General features: G+C 36.7%; 1 protein-coding gene across 2 annotated transcripts in view; it reads left to right on the forward strand.

Annotated features, from left to right (window-relative positions):
• LOC150083612 (mitogen-activated protein kinase kinase kinase 7-like) overlaps positions 1 to 13,297 on the forward strand; it is a 240,238-nt gene that overhangs the window by 74,107 nt on the left and 152,834 nt on the right. For both annotated transcript variants that reach the window (XM_090377382.1, XM_090377383.1), the window contains exon 6: positions 201 to 325. In XM_090377382.1, the coding sequence (XP_090233508.1) occupies positions 201 to 325 (125 nt within the window). The remainder of the gene's footprint in view (positions 1 to 200; positions 326 to 13,297) is intronic.

Below are 13,297 nucleotides of genomic sequence, written 5' to 3' on the forward strand. Positions count from 1 at the left end.
ATAGCTAAAACATATTAGGTAAATGAATCACCTCCCTTTTTTGTAGAAGTATGTAGTTAAGAATCTCTTGGAAGAGTATATATGATACAAATATTGCAATGTAGAAAATTGTTTTTGTGTTTGCTATAAGCTGGATTTCAAGTTCAGGAATTTTGTATAAGTTTAATATAATAAACATTTAAATCTTTTCTACTCCTTAGCTTGTTACTTGTAATGGGTGGAACGGTCTTAAAAATATGTGATTTTGGAACTGCTTGTGATATGCACACCAATATGACCAATAATAAGGGAAGTGCTGCATGGATGGCTCCTGAAGTTTTTGAAGGTGAGGCGCAGAAAAAATTATTGCATTTTCCTTTCTTTTCTTTTTCTATATAAAAAAAAAGAAAGTTAAATTGTACATTCCTTAAATCTTTTTGTAAAAGAATAACAGAAGTTTACCTCAATATGATACGTTTTTTATTTCTTTTACAAATATCGAAATCAACGTAGAACGCATTGAGCATCATAGCTCTTGTTTATACTATTAAATTCTTTAAATCAATAGCAGAGAAAAAAAAACAAGCTCATTGCACCTCAGGCTCTTTTCTTCCATAGCATTAGTATGCTGTGGGAAGCCACCTGTTTTTCTTACTTTAGTGTTATTGAATTTATTAAAAAATTCATTAATTTTGGTAAATAATATAATAAAATCATGTGTAACAAGTTTGTTTATGACTGGATAAATTCCTTAAAGGTCATTTTGGTCATGGGTAAAATTTTCTAGTCCCCCCTCCTTTTTTATATAACAGTCCCAGTTAGAATCACAGGGTTCTCCCTCTGTGGTATTTGGAAAGTATCCTTCTGCAAATATGCAAGCTGGCCTAAGAACAAGGTATTCCAGAGGCATAATATACATTAGTGGTCTTCAGCCCTGAGTCGAAGATTTTGCTGATACCTTGCCAAATTTGGATAACTACATAATATAATGGAGAAAAAGTAATGTAAAATATAAGTTAACCATACTGGGTGTACCACCTGGTAAGATTTAAAGTACTGCCTTGAATATAGATTTTTATTTTTTTTAAAGAATACTAAACGTATAACTGTAGTACTAACTCCTAGCATTTATTGGTACACATTTTTAATAACTTTAAATAATGTCAAATTTTAAAAATATTTTATTACAATTAAAAATATGAGTAATTATTGTCACTCAATCAAAGAAAACAGTTATTTAAAAAAAAGAATCAGCAGTACCTTAATGTACAATGTTTGAATTATAGTTCAGTTTGTTTATTAGCAACATCTTTTGCTAGCATTACTTAATAAAACTTCTTGATGGATAACATTTTTGGTGTAGACTTTCCTGGATGGATGGAGGTCCAGAATCTTGCCTTGTCTGAGATATTTTGGGATCCAAGTGGATTACACAATGCTGTGGAGGTTGTTTATAAAGGATAAAAATGAGGTTTCAGGTTTAACATTCAACAGTTAGTTTATTTAATCAGTAAATTTCCTTTCCATCCCTTCTCACTAACATACTTTTTTATTTCTTCTCTCTCTGTTATTTATATCACTTTGCTAAATATTTCTGTGAAAACAATCAAGAAACAGCTAGGAGGGAAAAATACACACATGCACACATGTCACCCCTAGTTTCTAGATTTGATTATGTATATCTGAAGTGATAAAAACATGAGTGAAACTGTTTTTCAGCTTCAGTTGTTGTACTTATAATATTCTTATTTGCACAAATACATCAATTACTTAATTTCATATTTAAAAATTAACTCATTAAATCGTGATTAATATCATAAATTGATGTTTGAGACTTTTTTTTTAATGATATGTGATTTATTTTTATAGGTTATTAGAATTACTGTATAGAACATGATAGATTATTAAAAATACTTTTTTAATTTTTACTATATCACACCTATACCACATTCAACTAACTGTTGTGTTATAGGTTTATATAATTAATGGTATATAAATAAACACTAGTATAATTATAATCTTTTAAATTACATATTAAGATTTTCAAATACACAACTGAGACATATATTGAACTACTAAATAATTATATCTGATGTTACTCTGGTACCTACATTTGTGTGAGATGAGTTATTCACATAGCCTACATACAAGTATCTTATGTGTCATTAGTTTTTTTTTTTTTTTTTAACTATTATTATTTGTTACAAAATATTAAATCTAGTAAGTACAAAAGGTTTTATAATAGAAATATATTTTAATAATATTAACACAAAGAGTATCCATAAAATACTTGAAATGAAAATTAATACCTAGAAAAAGGAATGTATGTTTATAACTTTGAAAATAGTAAATAACCTATTTTGTATATATTAAGTGGTAGATATTCAAGTGGATATTGTAAAGTTCATCTGGCTATGAAGCAGTGAACTTGTACCCAGACTAGTCTCCATAGAGCTGCACACACTTATTCCAGTGATGGTCTAATACAGTCATCCTGCTTTTGTAGAATGATTTGTGAAGGATTTGGGGGAGGATTTCCACGACTCACATTATATCTCTTCATTTGCTTTGAATTTTTTCATCCTAAATTTAAGTTTTAGATTGGAAACCTGGTCTGACATAGAAAAACAATTGGGGAATAAAATGCATTTTCACTCTGCTGCATTACAGTCTTTGTGATTATTGATATGTGAGCAGGAGTATTGTCTTAATGAAACAGGACACTTTTTGTCACCATTCTTTTTCTTTGTGACTTGATAGTATCTTGTAAATGATATAATAGGTTAGCATATAATAGGTCAAATTGTAATAGGATACCTATTATAATTTTACCTATTGCAGTTTAGTTTGCCATTGTTATTCTTTTGAATTCCTGAAAGATTGACACCATCACCTTATGCCTACTGATGAAACTGTTTTTGCCTTCTTTGGAAAAGGTGGTGAACTTGGACCTTTCCTTTGTTTAAATTGCTGCTTTGACTCAAGTTGATAGTACTGAATCCATCTCTTATCCATGGTTACAAACTTTGCCAAAAAAATTTATCAATTTGCTTCATAATATGCCATCAATTCTGAGAAAAATCTTGTATCAACCACATTTTTGATTAGGTGTCAGAAAATGTGCGTTCCATCTTTCAGAAACATTTGAAAAACCAAGGTCCTTTGAATGTTTTGCACCAGTTCATCTGATATGCATATAGCCTATTTCTCTCAATTGACCATATCCATCACCACATTGTGGTTTGCATTAATGTTTTCTTGGCAGTTAGCTGTTTTGTAGTTAGTTTTTTGTAGTTAGTCATGTTTAGTACCCTCCCTCCTTTCCCCTATTTGAATTCTACAGTCCATTTTTTCATCATGGTGTAATGTGGAGTAGATGTATCCAAGTATGTGCCATTATTATCATCATGGAGGTCCTATGGTATTAAACCTTTCTTCTGCAGATATCTTATGATTGCACATGTTCAAATTTGTCTGTTAAATGAAAAAAAAAAAAAAAAAAAGAAAGAAAAATGCACCAAGTTCAGTGGTTTTCAAGTAGAATGTAAAAAGGTAATGCGTCTATTTCTGCTTTATACAAAGAACAAAATAATCAAAGATTATATTCACAATTTTATTGACTTTATTTCTGTGAATTATTCAATATCCTCCTCTTTTCTCCCCCCATATATTGGTAATTAAATAATATCACCCATTCATAATTTCCCTATTTATTTGCAGCCATGTTTGAGCAAAATTGTCAGAAGGAAAGATAGTTTCAACATATGTAGGAAGAAATACTGGAAGCATTCAAAGTGGTGGCTGTGCTTGCACATACAATTTAGAATGACACATACATGGTTCACCCTAATTTCACTAAAGATGATGATTTCATTATGTAAAAACAGAGGCAAAGAAATAGAATATATCAAGAATTGTGTTGAATCATCAACAACAAAAGGGTACTTTACAGAAGTTCATAACTGAACACCAACTTTAGACAAAATATCCTTTGCAGATGAGTTTTGAAAATCCGCTTCATAGAATATTTTTTGGATATATGATATGCAAAATAAAAACAAAAAAATCAATAGAATCAAAGAATTGTTGTTGTTGCAAAAGATATTGACAAACAAATAAAACGTGTGCTATCTGGCGCTAGTTTGCTATTTACAGAACCACTGATATAAATAATATAGCCCAGATTGCTGTAGTTCATATTCATTATCATTAGTACTGTGTGAACTGCAGATCACCATCTCCTCATATCACCATCCCATCTCAATCTCCCTCTGGGCCTCCCACTCATCATTTTCCATCCATCACATCCTTCTTCATTTCCTTATCTCACAACATGTGTCTAATCCAAATTTTCTTTTGTCTTCCAGTTATTTCAGTGAAACATCTCTTCTCACCCACCCTCCTCAAAACCTTATTTCTACTTTATTGACCCATGTGTAATGGGGATAGGTGGAATAGGACCAGTGGCAAAAGTTGATGATGTTGTAGAGCAGATATCACCATTTAAAGGCACAAAAGGTGATATTGTTGTACATGTTGGCACAAATGACATTAAGAGTAGGAGATCTGTGGACTTACTTAACAAGTACAGTGCAATGTTGGGAAAAAGTTGCAAGTTAGGGTTGAATTTGAAAATGCCTGCAATTTTGCCCAGACACGATAGGAGGAAGTATGTGATGAGAGCGCTGTCAATCAATTCAGCCCTGGAGAGCTTGTGCAAGGCTCATGGGGTAGAATTTTTTTCAGCGTGGTCTGTGCTTACTAACAGGACAGACTTCTTCTACAGAGATTGGATACACTTAAATAGAAATAGTGCAAGAATATTTGATGATGCTATTAAGGCAGAGTTAGTTGGATCAGAAAACAGCTAGCTTAGAGGGATTCACAGACTAACAGATTAACAGTAACCACAGATGAAATTGATTTTTGCTCTTGGAATGAGCTGGGGATTTCAAGAACTGCTGGTGTCATCATGGAACAAGCAAATACATGGGCTGTATTAGGGTAAATAAGAGTATGAACAGGTGCGTGAATACTTGAATGTACACCAGTGCTAGGAGTATAGTAAATAATTTTGATGAATTTGAAGTGCAGGTCTGTGTGACACCACGTCTCTGACATTCTTGGAATGTCTGAGACGTGGTGTCACTCAGATATAAGGAATGCAGAATTTGAATTTGGGCAGTACAATGTGTACAGAAAAGACAGACAGGATAGAAAGGGAGGAAGGTTAGCATTGGCATTAGCAAAGGCACATGATGCAAGAAAACAAGCTTATATAGCATCAGCCAAAAAAAAATCAACTTCTACAACTTCTACAACAACAGAGAGAAGTTTGTTCTAGCAATCAACCACCCGCTGGCTAGAGGCAAACTTCCGCACATCTATCCTACAACCGTCTTTCCTCAATTTGAATTTATGTCCTCTCAGGCGATTATTCTGAGCAAGAGGAAGAATCCTATCAGCATTGAGCATACTCAAACCATTCAAGGCTATACAGGTCTGGAATTTAACTTTCCAGACCTGTATAGAGTACTCAATGTGTGGTCTGACCATTGCCTTATACAAAGTGATAATCACCTCCTTATCCCTGCTAGAAAAATTCCTGTATATCATTGACAAGACACCATGAGCTACTCTTGCAGAACATATGCACTGCTCAGAAAACTTCATATCTGCCTGCACAATTACCCCCAGGTCCTTTTCATTCTCTACCACTGTCAGTGTGGTACCACAGAGTTGATATTTCACTCTGGTATTACTGATTCCCATATGTAGTACTTTACATTTGTCAATGTTAAACTTCACTTACTAACTCTCAGCCCATCTCAACTTTTCTAGATCCTGTTGCAGCAGTGTACTGTCATTAGTAGTAGTAGTGGCGGCATGTGGTGCAAGAAAGCATGTGTACGAGCTTATGCAGCATCAGCCAAAAAAAAAAAAAATCACACCATTCCCTCCAAATGCCTGTCCAGTTCCTCCTTAAATTTATTCAACCTATCAACTTCCACAACAACAGATGGAAGTTTGTTCCAGCAATTAACCACCCGCTGGCTAAAGGCAAATTTCCGCACATCTATTCTACATCTGTCTTTTCTTAATTTGAATTTATGCCCCCTTAGGTTCGTAATCTGAACAAGTGGAAGGATCCCATCAGAATTCAGCGTGCTCAATCCATTCAAGGCCTTATACACCACAATCAGATCACCGCACAGGTGCCTAGTCTCCAGCCACTGCAATTTGCAGAACTTAAGCCTCTCTTGGTAAGAGGATCCCTTCATTCCCCTCACCAATCTTGTTACTCTTCTCTGTACATGCTCAAGTAAATCTACATCCTTCCTAAAATGAGGCCTCCAGACCTGTATGCAGTACTCAAGGCGTGGCCTGACCATTGCCTTATACAGAGGGATAATCACCTCCTTTTCCGTGCTAGCAAAATTTCTAAATATCATTGATAAAACCCCATGACCTGCTCTGGCAGCCTGTCTGCATTGCTCAGAAAACTTCATATCTGCCTGAACAATTACTCCCAGGTCTTTTTCATTTTCTACCACCTTAAGTGTAGTACCACACAGTTGGTATGTTTCTCTGGGGTTACTTCTACCTATATGCAGTACTTTGCATTTGTCAAGGTTAAACTTCAGTTGCCACTTCTTAGCCCATCTGCCCAAATTATCTAGATCCTGTTGCAGTAGCACACTGCCATTATTGTCATTAACAACCCTGCCAACCTTTGTATCCTCTGCAATCTTCGACATTAAGCCTGATATACCTTCATCAATATCATTGATAAATATACAAAACAACAGTGGACCCAACACCGAACCCTGGCCAACTCCACTAATAACATTAGTGCCATTAACAACCCTGCAAACCTGGACAGGCACCTCCGTAGCCAGGTGGGAAGGAGCAGCAGTGCGTAGCACACAATTCTTGATTAGACCGGGGTTCGAGCCCGTCACCACCAAATACGGAGGATGCGGAAAGGTCAGGGAATGACCACCGCATATCCCGGAGCAATATGGCCTTAGTTGCTAATGCTTCTAAAAACCAAATAACAAACAAACAGCAAACTTGGACAGTAAGCCTGATATACCACCATCAGGCTATTAGTTAGGAAACACAAAAGTCGAAAGCAGTGCATCCAGTTGATATTGATGGACAGTGCAGTATCGAGTCACTGTGTTTTGAAATGAGCAGTTGAAAAGCAAAAATGAGAGTAGGAATGTGTTATAGGTCTAGTGTCCCTGATGAATACAACAAACAACTGTACAGAGAAATAGAATGGGCAAGGAAACCAAAATGTCTTATAAAGGGAGATTTTGTCTTCCTAGATATTGATTGGTACTAGTGGGTTGGTCACTCGCACACTAGCAAGACTTTTGTGGATTTATTGGATGATTGTTTTCTACAGCAGCATGTTCTAGAGGCAGCCGTTTGGCTGCCTCTCGAACCTGATCTGATTATCAGCAGTGATTATTCATGCATTAAGAATCTGCAGATAAAGTAACCACTAGATGGCAGTGATAATAGGTGCCTCCGTAGCCAGGTGGGAAGGAGCAGTAGTGCATAGCACACGCTTCTTGATTAGACCGGGGTTCGAACCCGTCACCACCAAATACGGAGGATGTGGAAAGGTCAGGGAATGACCACTGCATATCCCGGAGCAATATGGCCTTAGTTGCTAGTGCTCCTAAAAAAAAAACCAAAAACCAAAAAAGCAGTGATAACAGTTAACTGATGTGGGATTTTCTTAAAGATAAAACTACCATCATGGATAACAGACAGGGTTTTTGCTTTTGTAAAGGTGATCTGAAACAATTTTTAAATTCTATGTAGTGGGACCAAATGATGATGTTACCAACAGCATATTCTAAATGGGAAACATTCAAGACATCTTGAAAGCTACTAGGCTTTTCATACCAAATAAGAAATACTGTTCAAGGTTTGGGCCTAAAAATTGTCAGATGAACTAATGAGACTCGTGGCAGAGAAGAAAAATTCATGAGATGCATATAAATTATCAGGCGACATAGAAACCTGTGATAGATATAAGCTAGTCTATAATCAAGTCACAAAGGAGGTTAGGCTAGCAATGGCAGATTATGAGAAATCTTTACCAAAGGATGCAAAGAAAAAAAAGCAAACACTTTTTTTTTTTTTTTTTTTTTTTATGTAAACCCCAAACAGAGGTATTAGAACTTATAGTACTTAGTACAGTGCTTGGGTTGGAGGTTGAGAAGACGAAAGAAGATATTTGTTGACATTGGACTTGAACTTCTGTAGACTAATTTTCAGGAAATATGTATGAAGGAAGGTTGTTCCGGAAAACAGCAGTTGAATGAATAAATGAGGAAGATGAAAAGTTGGTTCTGTGAGTTTGAAGTTAGCATTAGCATTAGCAGAGGCATTTGATGCAAGAAAGCAAGCTTATGCAGCATCAGCCAAAAAAAAAAAAAAAACCCACTTCCACTTCACCCCTCTGTTCGTTCAAAATACCTGTCCAGCTGAGCCTTAAACTTATTTAGGCTATCAACCTCCACGACAAGGGATGGAAGTCTGTTCCACCAACCAACCACCTGCTGGCTAAAGGCAAATTTCCGCACGTCTGTCCTACATCTGTCTTTCCTCAATTTGAATTTATGCCCTCTCAGGTGATTATTCTGAGCTAGACGAAGAATCCCATCAGCATTGAGCATGCTCAAACCATTCAAGACTTTATACACCTCTATCAGATCACCTCGCTGGTGCCTAGTCTCCAGACACTGTAATTTGCAAAACTTAAGCCTTTCTTCGTAAGAGCACCCCTTTGTTCCATTCACGAATCTTGTTGCCCTTCTCTGTACTCGTTCCAGCAGCTCTACATCCTTCTTGAAATGAGGCTTCCAGACCTGTATACAGTACTCTAGGTGTGTCCTGACCATTGCCTTATACAAGGGAATAATCACCTCCTTATCCCTGCTGGAAAAATTCCTGTATATCATTGACAATACTCCATGAGCTACTCTTGCAGCCCGTCTGCACTGCTCAGAGAACTTCATATCTGCCTGCACAACCACCCCCAAGTCCCTTTCATTCTCTACCACTGTCAGTGTAGTACCACACAGTTGATATGTTACTTTAGGGTTGCTGTTTCCCATGTGTAGTACTTTACGTTTGTCAATGTTAAACTTCATTTGCCACCTCTCAGCCCATCTGCTCAACCTTTCCAGATCCTGTTGCAGCAGCATACTGTCAGTAGTGTCATTAACAACCCTGCCAACCTTCGTATTGTTTGCAAACTTGGATATTAAGCCTGATATACCATCATCAATATCATTGATGAATACAGAAAACAACAATGGACCCAACGGTGAACCTGGGGAACTCCACTAATAACATTAGTCCACGAAGGGCAGTGTCCATTGATTACCCCCTCTGTCTTCTCCCACTCAACCTTCACTTTATCCATAGCAGAAATTTGCCTCCAATGCCACACTGCTCCAATTTGTGCAGCAGTCTTCTACGTTCAACAGTATCAAAAGCCTTTCTAAAATCCAAATATATGATATCAAAATTATTCTTTGCATCCAGTTCCTTTGTGACTACATCACAGTATCCAATCAAATTGGTAAGACAAGAGTTCCCCTTAACAAACCGATGTTGTGTCTGACCTCTAACTGAAATCTTGTCTAGATGATCCTGCAATTCTTCTTTAACCAGTACCTCCATTAATTTCCCTGGAACAGAACTAACAGGTCTGTAATTACCTGTCTCCCCTTGATCCTCCTTTGTGGATTGCGGTCACATTTGCACATCTTCAGTCCATGGTACCTCCCCCGAGTCCAAGGAAGTTCTCATAATTATGGCTAAGGGTTTGCTTACTTCCTTTTGTTGCCTCTTTCAATATAACTGGATAGATTCCATCCATCCCAGGTGCCTTTCTTATGTTTATCTTCAACAATTTCTCATCAACTTGACTCAGGTTATTGGAAGATTATCTAGCTTACTACCAGAGTTTAATACACACCTCTGGCATTCCCCTCCCTGAATAACTCCTCATGTGTGAATAGATGCAAAATATTCATTTAGTTTGGTAGCTACATGAGCAGGATCATCAACAGTTGAACCATCGATATCAAATGGACCAAGCTGATTCATCCCCTTCCTTCTAGAGTTTACATAAGTAAAGAACTCTTTGCTGTTTTTCTTTGCATCCTTTGCCAAAGATTTCTCGTAATCTGCATTCACCTTCCTAACCTCCTTTGTAACTTGGTTACAGACCAGCTTATATCTTCATAGGGTTCTGTGTCACCTGTTAATTTATATGTATCCCATGCATTTTTTTTCTCTGCCACATGCCTAATTAGTTCATCTGACATCCATTTTGGCCTAAACCTTGAACAATATTTCTTAGTTGGTATGGAAAGTTTAGTAGCTTCCAAGATTAATTCTTTGAATGATTGCCATTTTGGAATTTGCTGTTGGTAACATCATCAGTTGGTCCCACTGTATAGAATTTAAATACTGTCTCAGACCACCGTAGTCACCTTTATGAAAGCAAAAGCCCTTCCCTTTACCTCTGATAGCAGTTACCTCGGCGAAGCAAAGAAAGCCAACACAAGAATGACGAGAAACGTCACATAACGTACACGGAAAATTCGTTTCCTGATACAGCACTCTAGCACTACTCCTCGGTAAACAGACGGTAGGTGTTATCGGTCTGGAGCAAAGTCGAGAATGATATATTGATTGACAGATTGGCGTGGCAAACGATATGCTGATTGGTGTGCAAACAGAACACACGATAACATTGGTTTAGTATCACTTTAGTGGCACTCAGAAGCACTAATGGTAACTTGCCCTAATGAACGTTTTCCATAATGGTGAAAAAAGGTGAGGTTATATCCACTTGAATTCCATGGGAGCTTGAACCCCTCCCGAAGTGGAGGGGATAACATAACCTTTTTTTCTTTAGAATCACAGTTATATTTAGAAATACATTCATAAAAAAATTTAATTTTTTATGACTATATTTTTATTTTCTTGTTCAATAATATGCCCTAATGGTGAAAAAAGGTCAGATTACCTCCACTTGAATCCCATGGGAGCTTGAAACCCTCCCGAAATGGAGGCGATACCCTAACCTTTTTCCTTTAGAATCATGGGTATACTAGCGCATAAATTGTTTATCAACAAAATATTAATTTTTTATTACTGTACTTTTATTTTTAAAGACACTTGTGCAGATACACATATATCATAAAGTCAATCAAAACCTAAATAGCTATTCACCACACACACACACACACACACACACACACACACACACACACACACACACACACACACACACACACACACACACAAGAATCTTTCTTTCTTTTCTTATTATTTCCTAACCTAACATTTAAGGTTAGGTCACGAAATATAAGGAAACGTTTACTATTATTTCGTAACCTACCATTTAAGGTCAGGTTATGAAATATAATGAAAAATAAAAACCTTTTCCTTTTTTTGTAACCAAACCTAAATCGACAATATAGAAAAAACACTCATGAACTCCAAAAATCTGCTTTTAATAATGAGAAAAAAACATAATGAAGAACATAAAAATGAACAGAACAAAACTTTTATTAATTTAGTTTTCATCAAAAAAGCAACTAACTTTTATTTTCCCTACAAATTTCTTCCATCTTTAAAAGATTCATCACCTGTTTACCGTTCATCACAAAACTATTATGCACCGTTCTTTATTCATAAATATACATTATAATGCCAACCAATGACTACACAGTAGCTTGTTGTCTGTTGCGCCCACCACCAATCATTTCATCATTTGCCACGCCTACCTGTCAATCAATATATCCTTCTCGATTTCGGCTCGAGACTGATAAGACCTACCGTCTGTTTACTGAGCGAGCAGCGCTAGAGTCAGGTGCCGGGAAACTAATTTTCCGCATAAGTTATCTGATGTTTCTCGTGTTGGCTTTCTTTACCTTAGCCATTACCTCTTTGAGTAAATCCCACTTCAGCACACTGTGATCACTTTCACCTAGTGGTTCTTTTATCTGCAGATTCTTAATGCATGAAGAATCACTACTGATAATGAGATCAAGAGTATTACTCCCTCTAGTTGCCTCCCGAACATGCTGATGTAGAAAACAATCATTCAATAAATCCACAAAAGCCTTGCTAGTGTGGTTGACCAACCCACAAATTTTAGTCAATCTCTGGGAAATTAAAATCCCTCATTATAACACACTCTGATTTTCTGGCCCACTCTATTTCTCTGCACAATTGCTCATTATACTCATCAGATTCATTAGGCCAATAACACACACCTACTCTCATTTTTCCTTTCCCAGTGCTTATTTCACACCAAACAGATTCAACATTGCATTGTCCACCAACATCAATTGGATGCACTTCTTTAGATTTTGTGTTTCTTAACTAACAGCATAACCCCTCCCCCCCTTCCTGTCCTATCTATCCTTTCTGTACACGTACTCCCCAAATTCCAATTTTGCACTGCTTATGTCTGTGTGACACCACGTCTCTGATATCCCAACAATATCTGCCTTTGATGTCTTGACTAGCACTTAAAGCTCATCAAATTTATTAACTGTACTCCTAGCATTGGTGTACATGCAAGTATACATGCATCTGTTTCTACTCTTAGTTACCCTAACACAGCCCATGTATTTATTTGTTCCACTGTGACTCCCAGTAGTCCTGGTAATCCCCATTGCCTTGCTTCCCAGGCTGCTGCTCAATTGCATTTCAATAGAAGCAGTGCAAGAATCACTTTCAGCTCTGCCAGCCGCTACTGTTAATCTATTAGTCAGTGTACCCCCAAGCTAGCAGTTTTCCCACCCACATAACTCTGCCTCGATAACATCAGCAAATATTCTTTCACCCTGTCTATTGAAGTGTGTCCCATCCCTGTGGAAGCAGTCTCTCCTTTTAACAATTTCCTCTTTCTGCACCTCAAGAAAAACGTATGTTGATGTTGCTTTGCTGATGATAATGAACTGAAGTCTGCTGTTTCTGTATTCTTTGAAGACTGGTATTTGTCTGGTAATTCCTTATTGCCAACAAAATGGAACAAGTGTATTGAAGTTCAGACGAGTTATTGAAAATAAAAAAAAATGTATTTTTGTGTCTCATTTCCTTCATAGGTAGGTAGATAATTTATTGAATGCCCCTTGTAAATCATAATTTATATTTACAACAGTGCAAGACTACTTCTAATGTTAGAGATATTCTAAATAGTAGCCATTAAACTGTCTGCTTCCTGTCCTGTAGCCACTTTTTAATCCATATTAAATCTTTTGCC

The sequence above is a fragment of the Mastigoproctus giganteus genome, chromosome 7, assembly GCF_048544385.1.
Source record: "Mastigoproctus giganteus isolate SK-2022 chromosome 7, ASM4854438v1, whole genome shotgun sequence".
Classification (NCBI taxonomy): Eukaryota; Metazoa; Arthropoda; class Arachnida; order Uropygi; family Thelyphonidae; genus Mastigoproctus; species Mastigoproctus giganteus.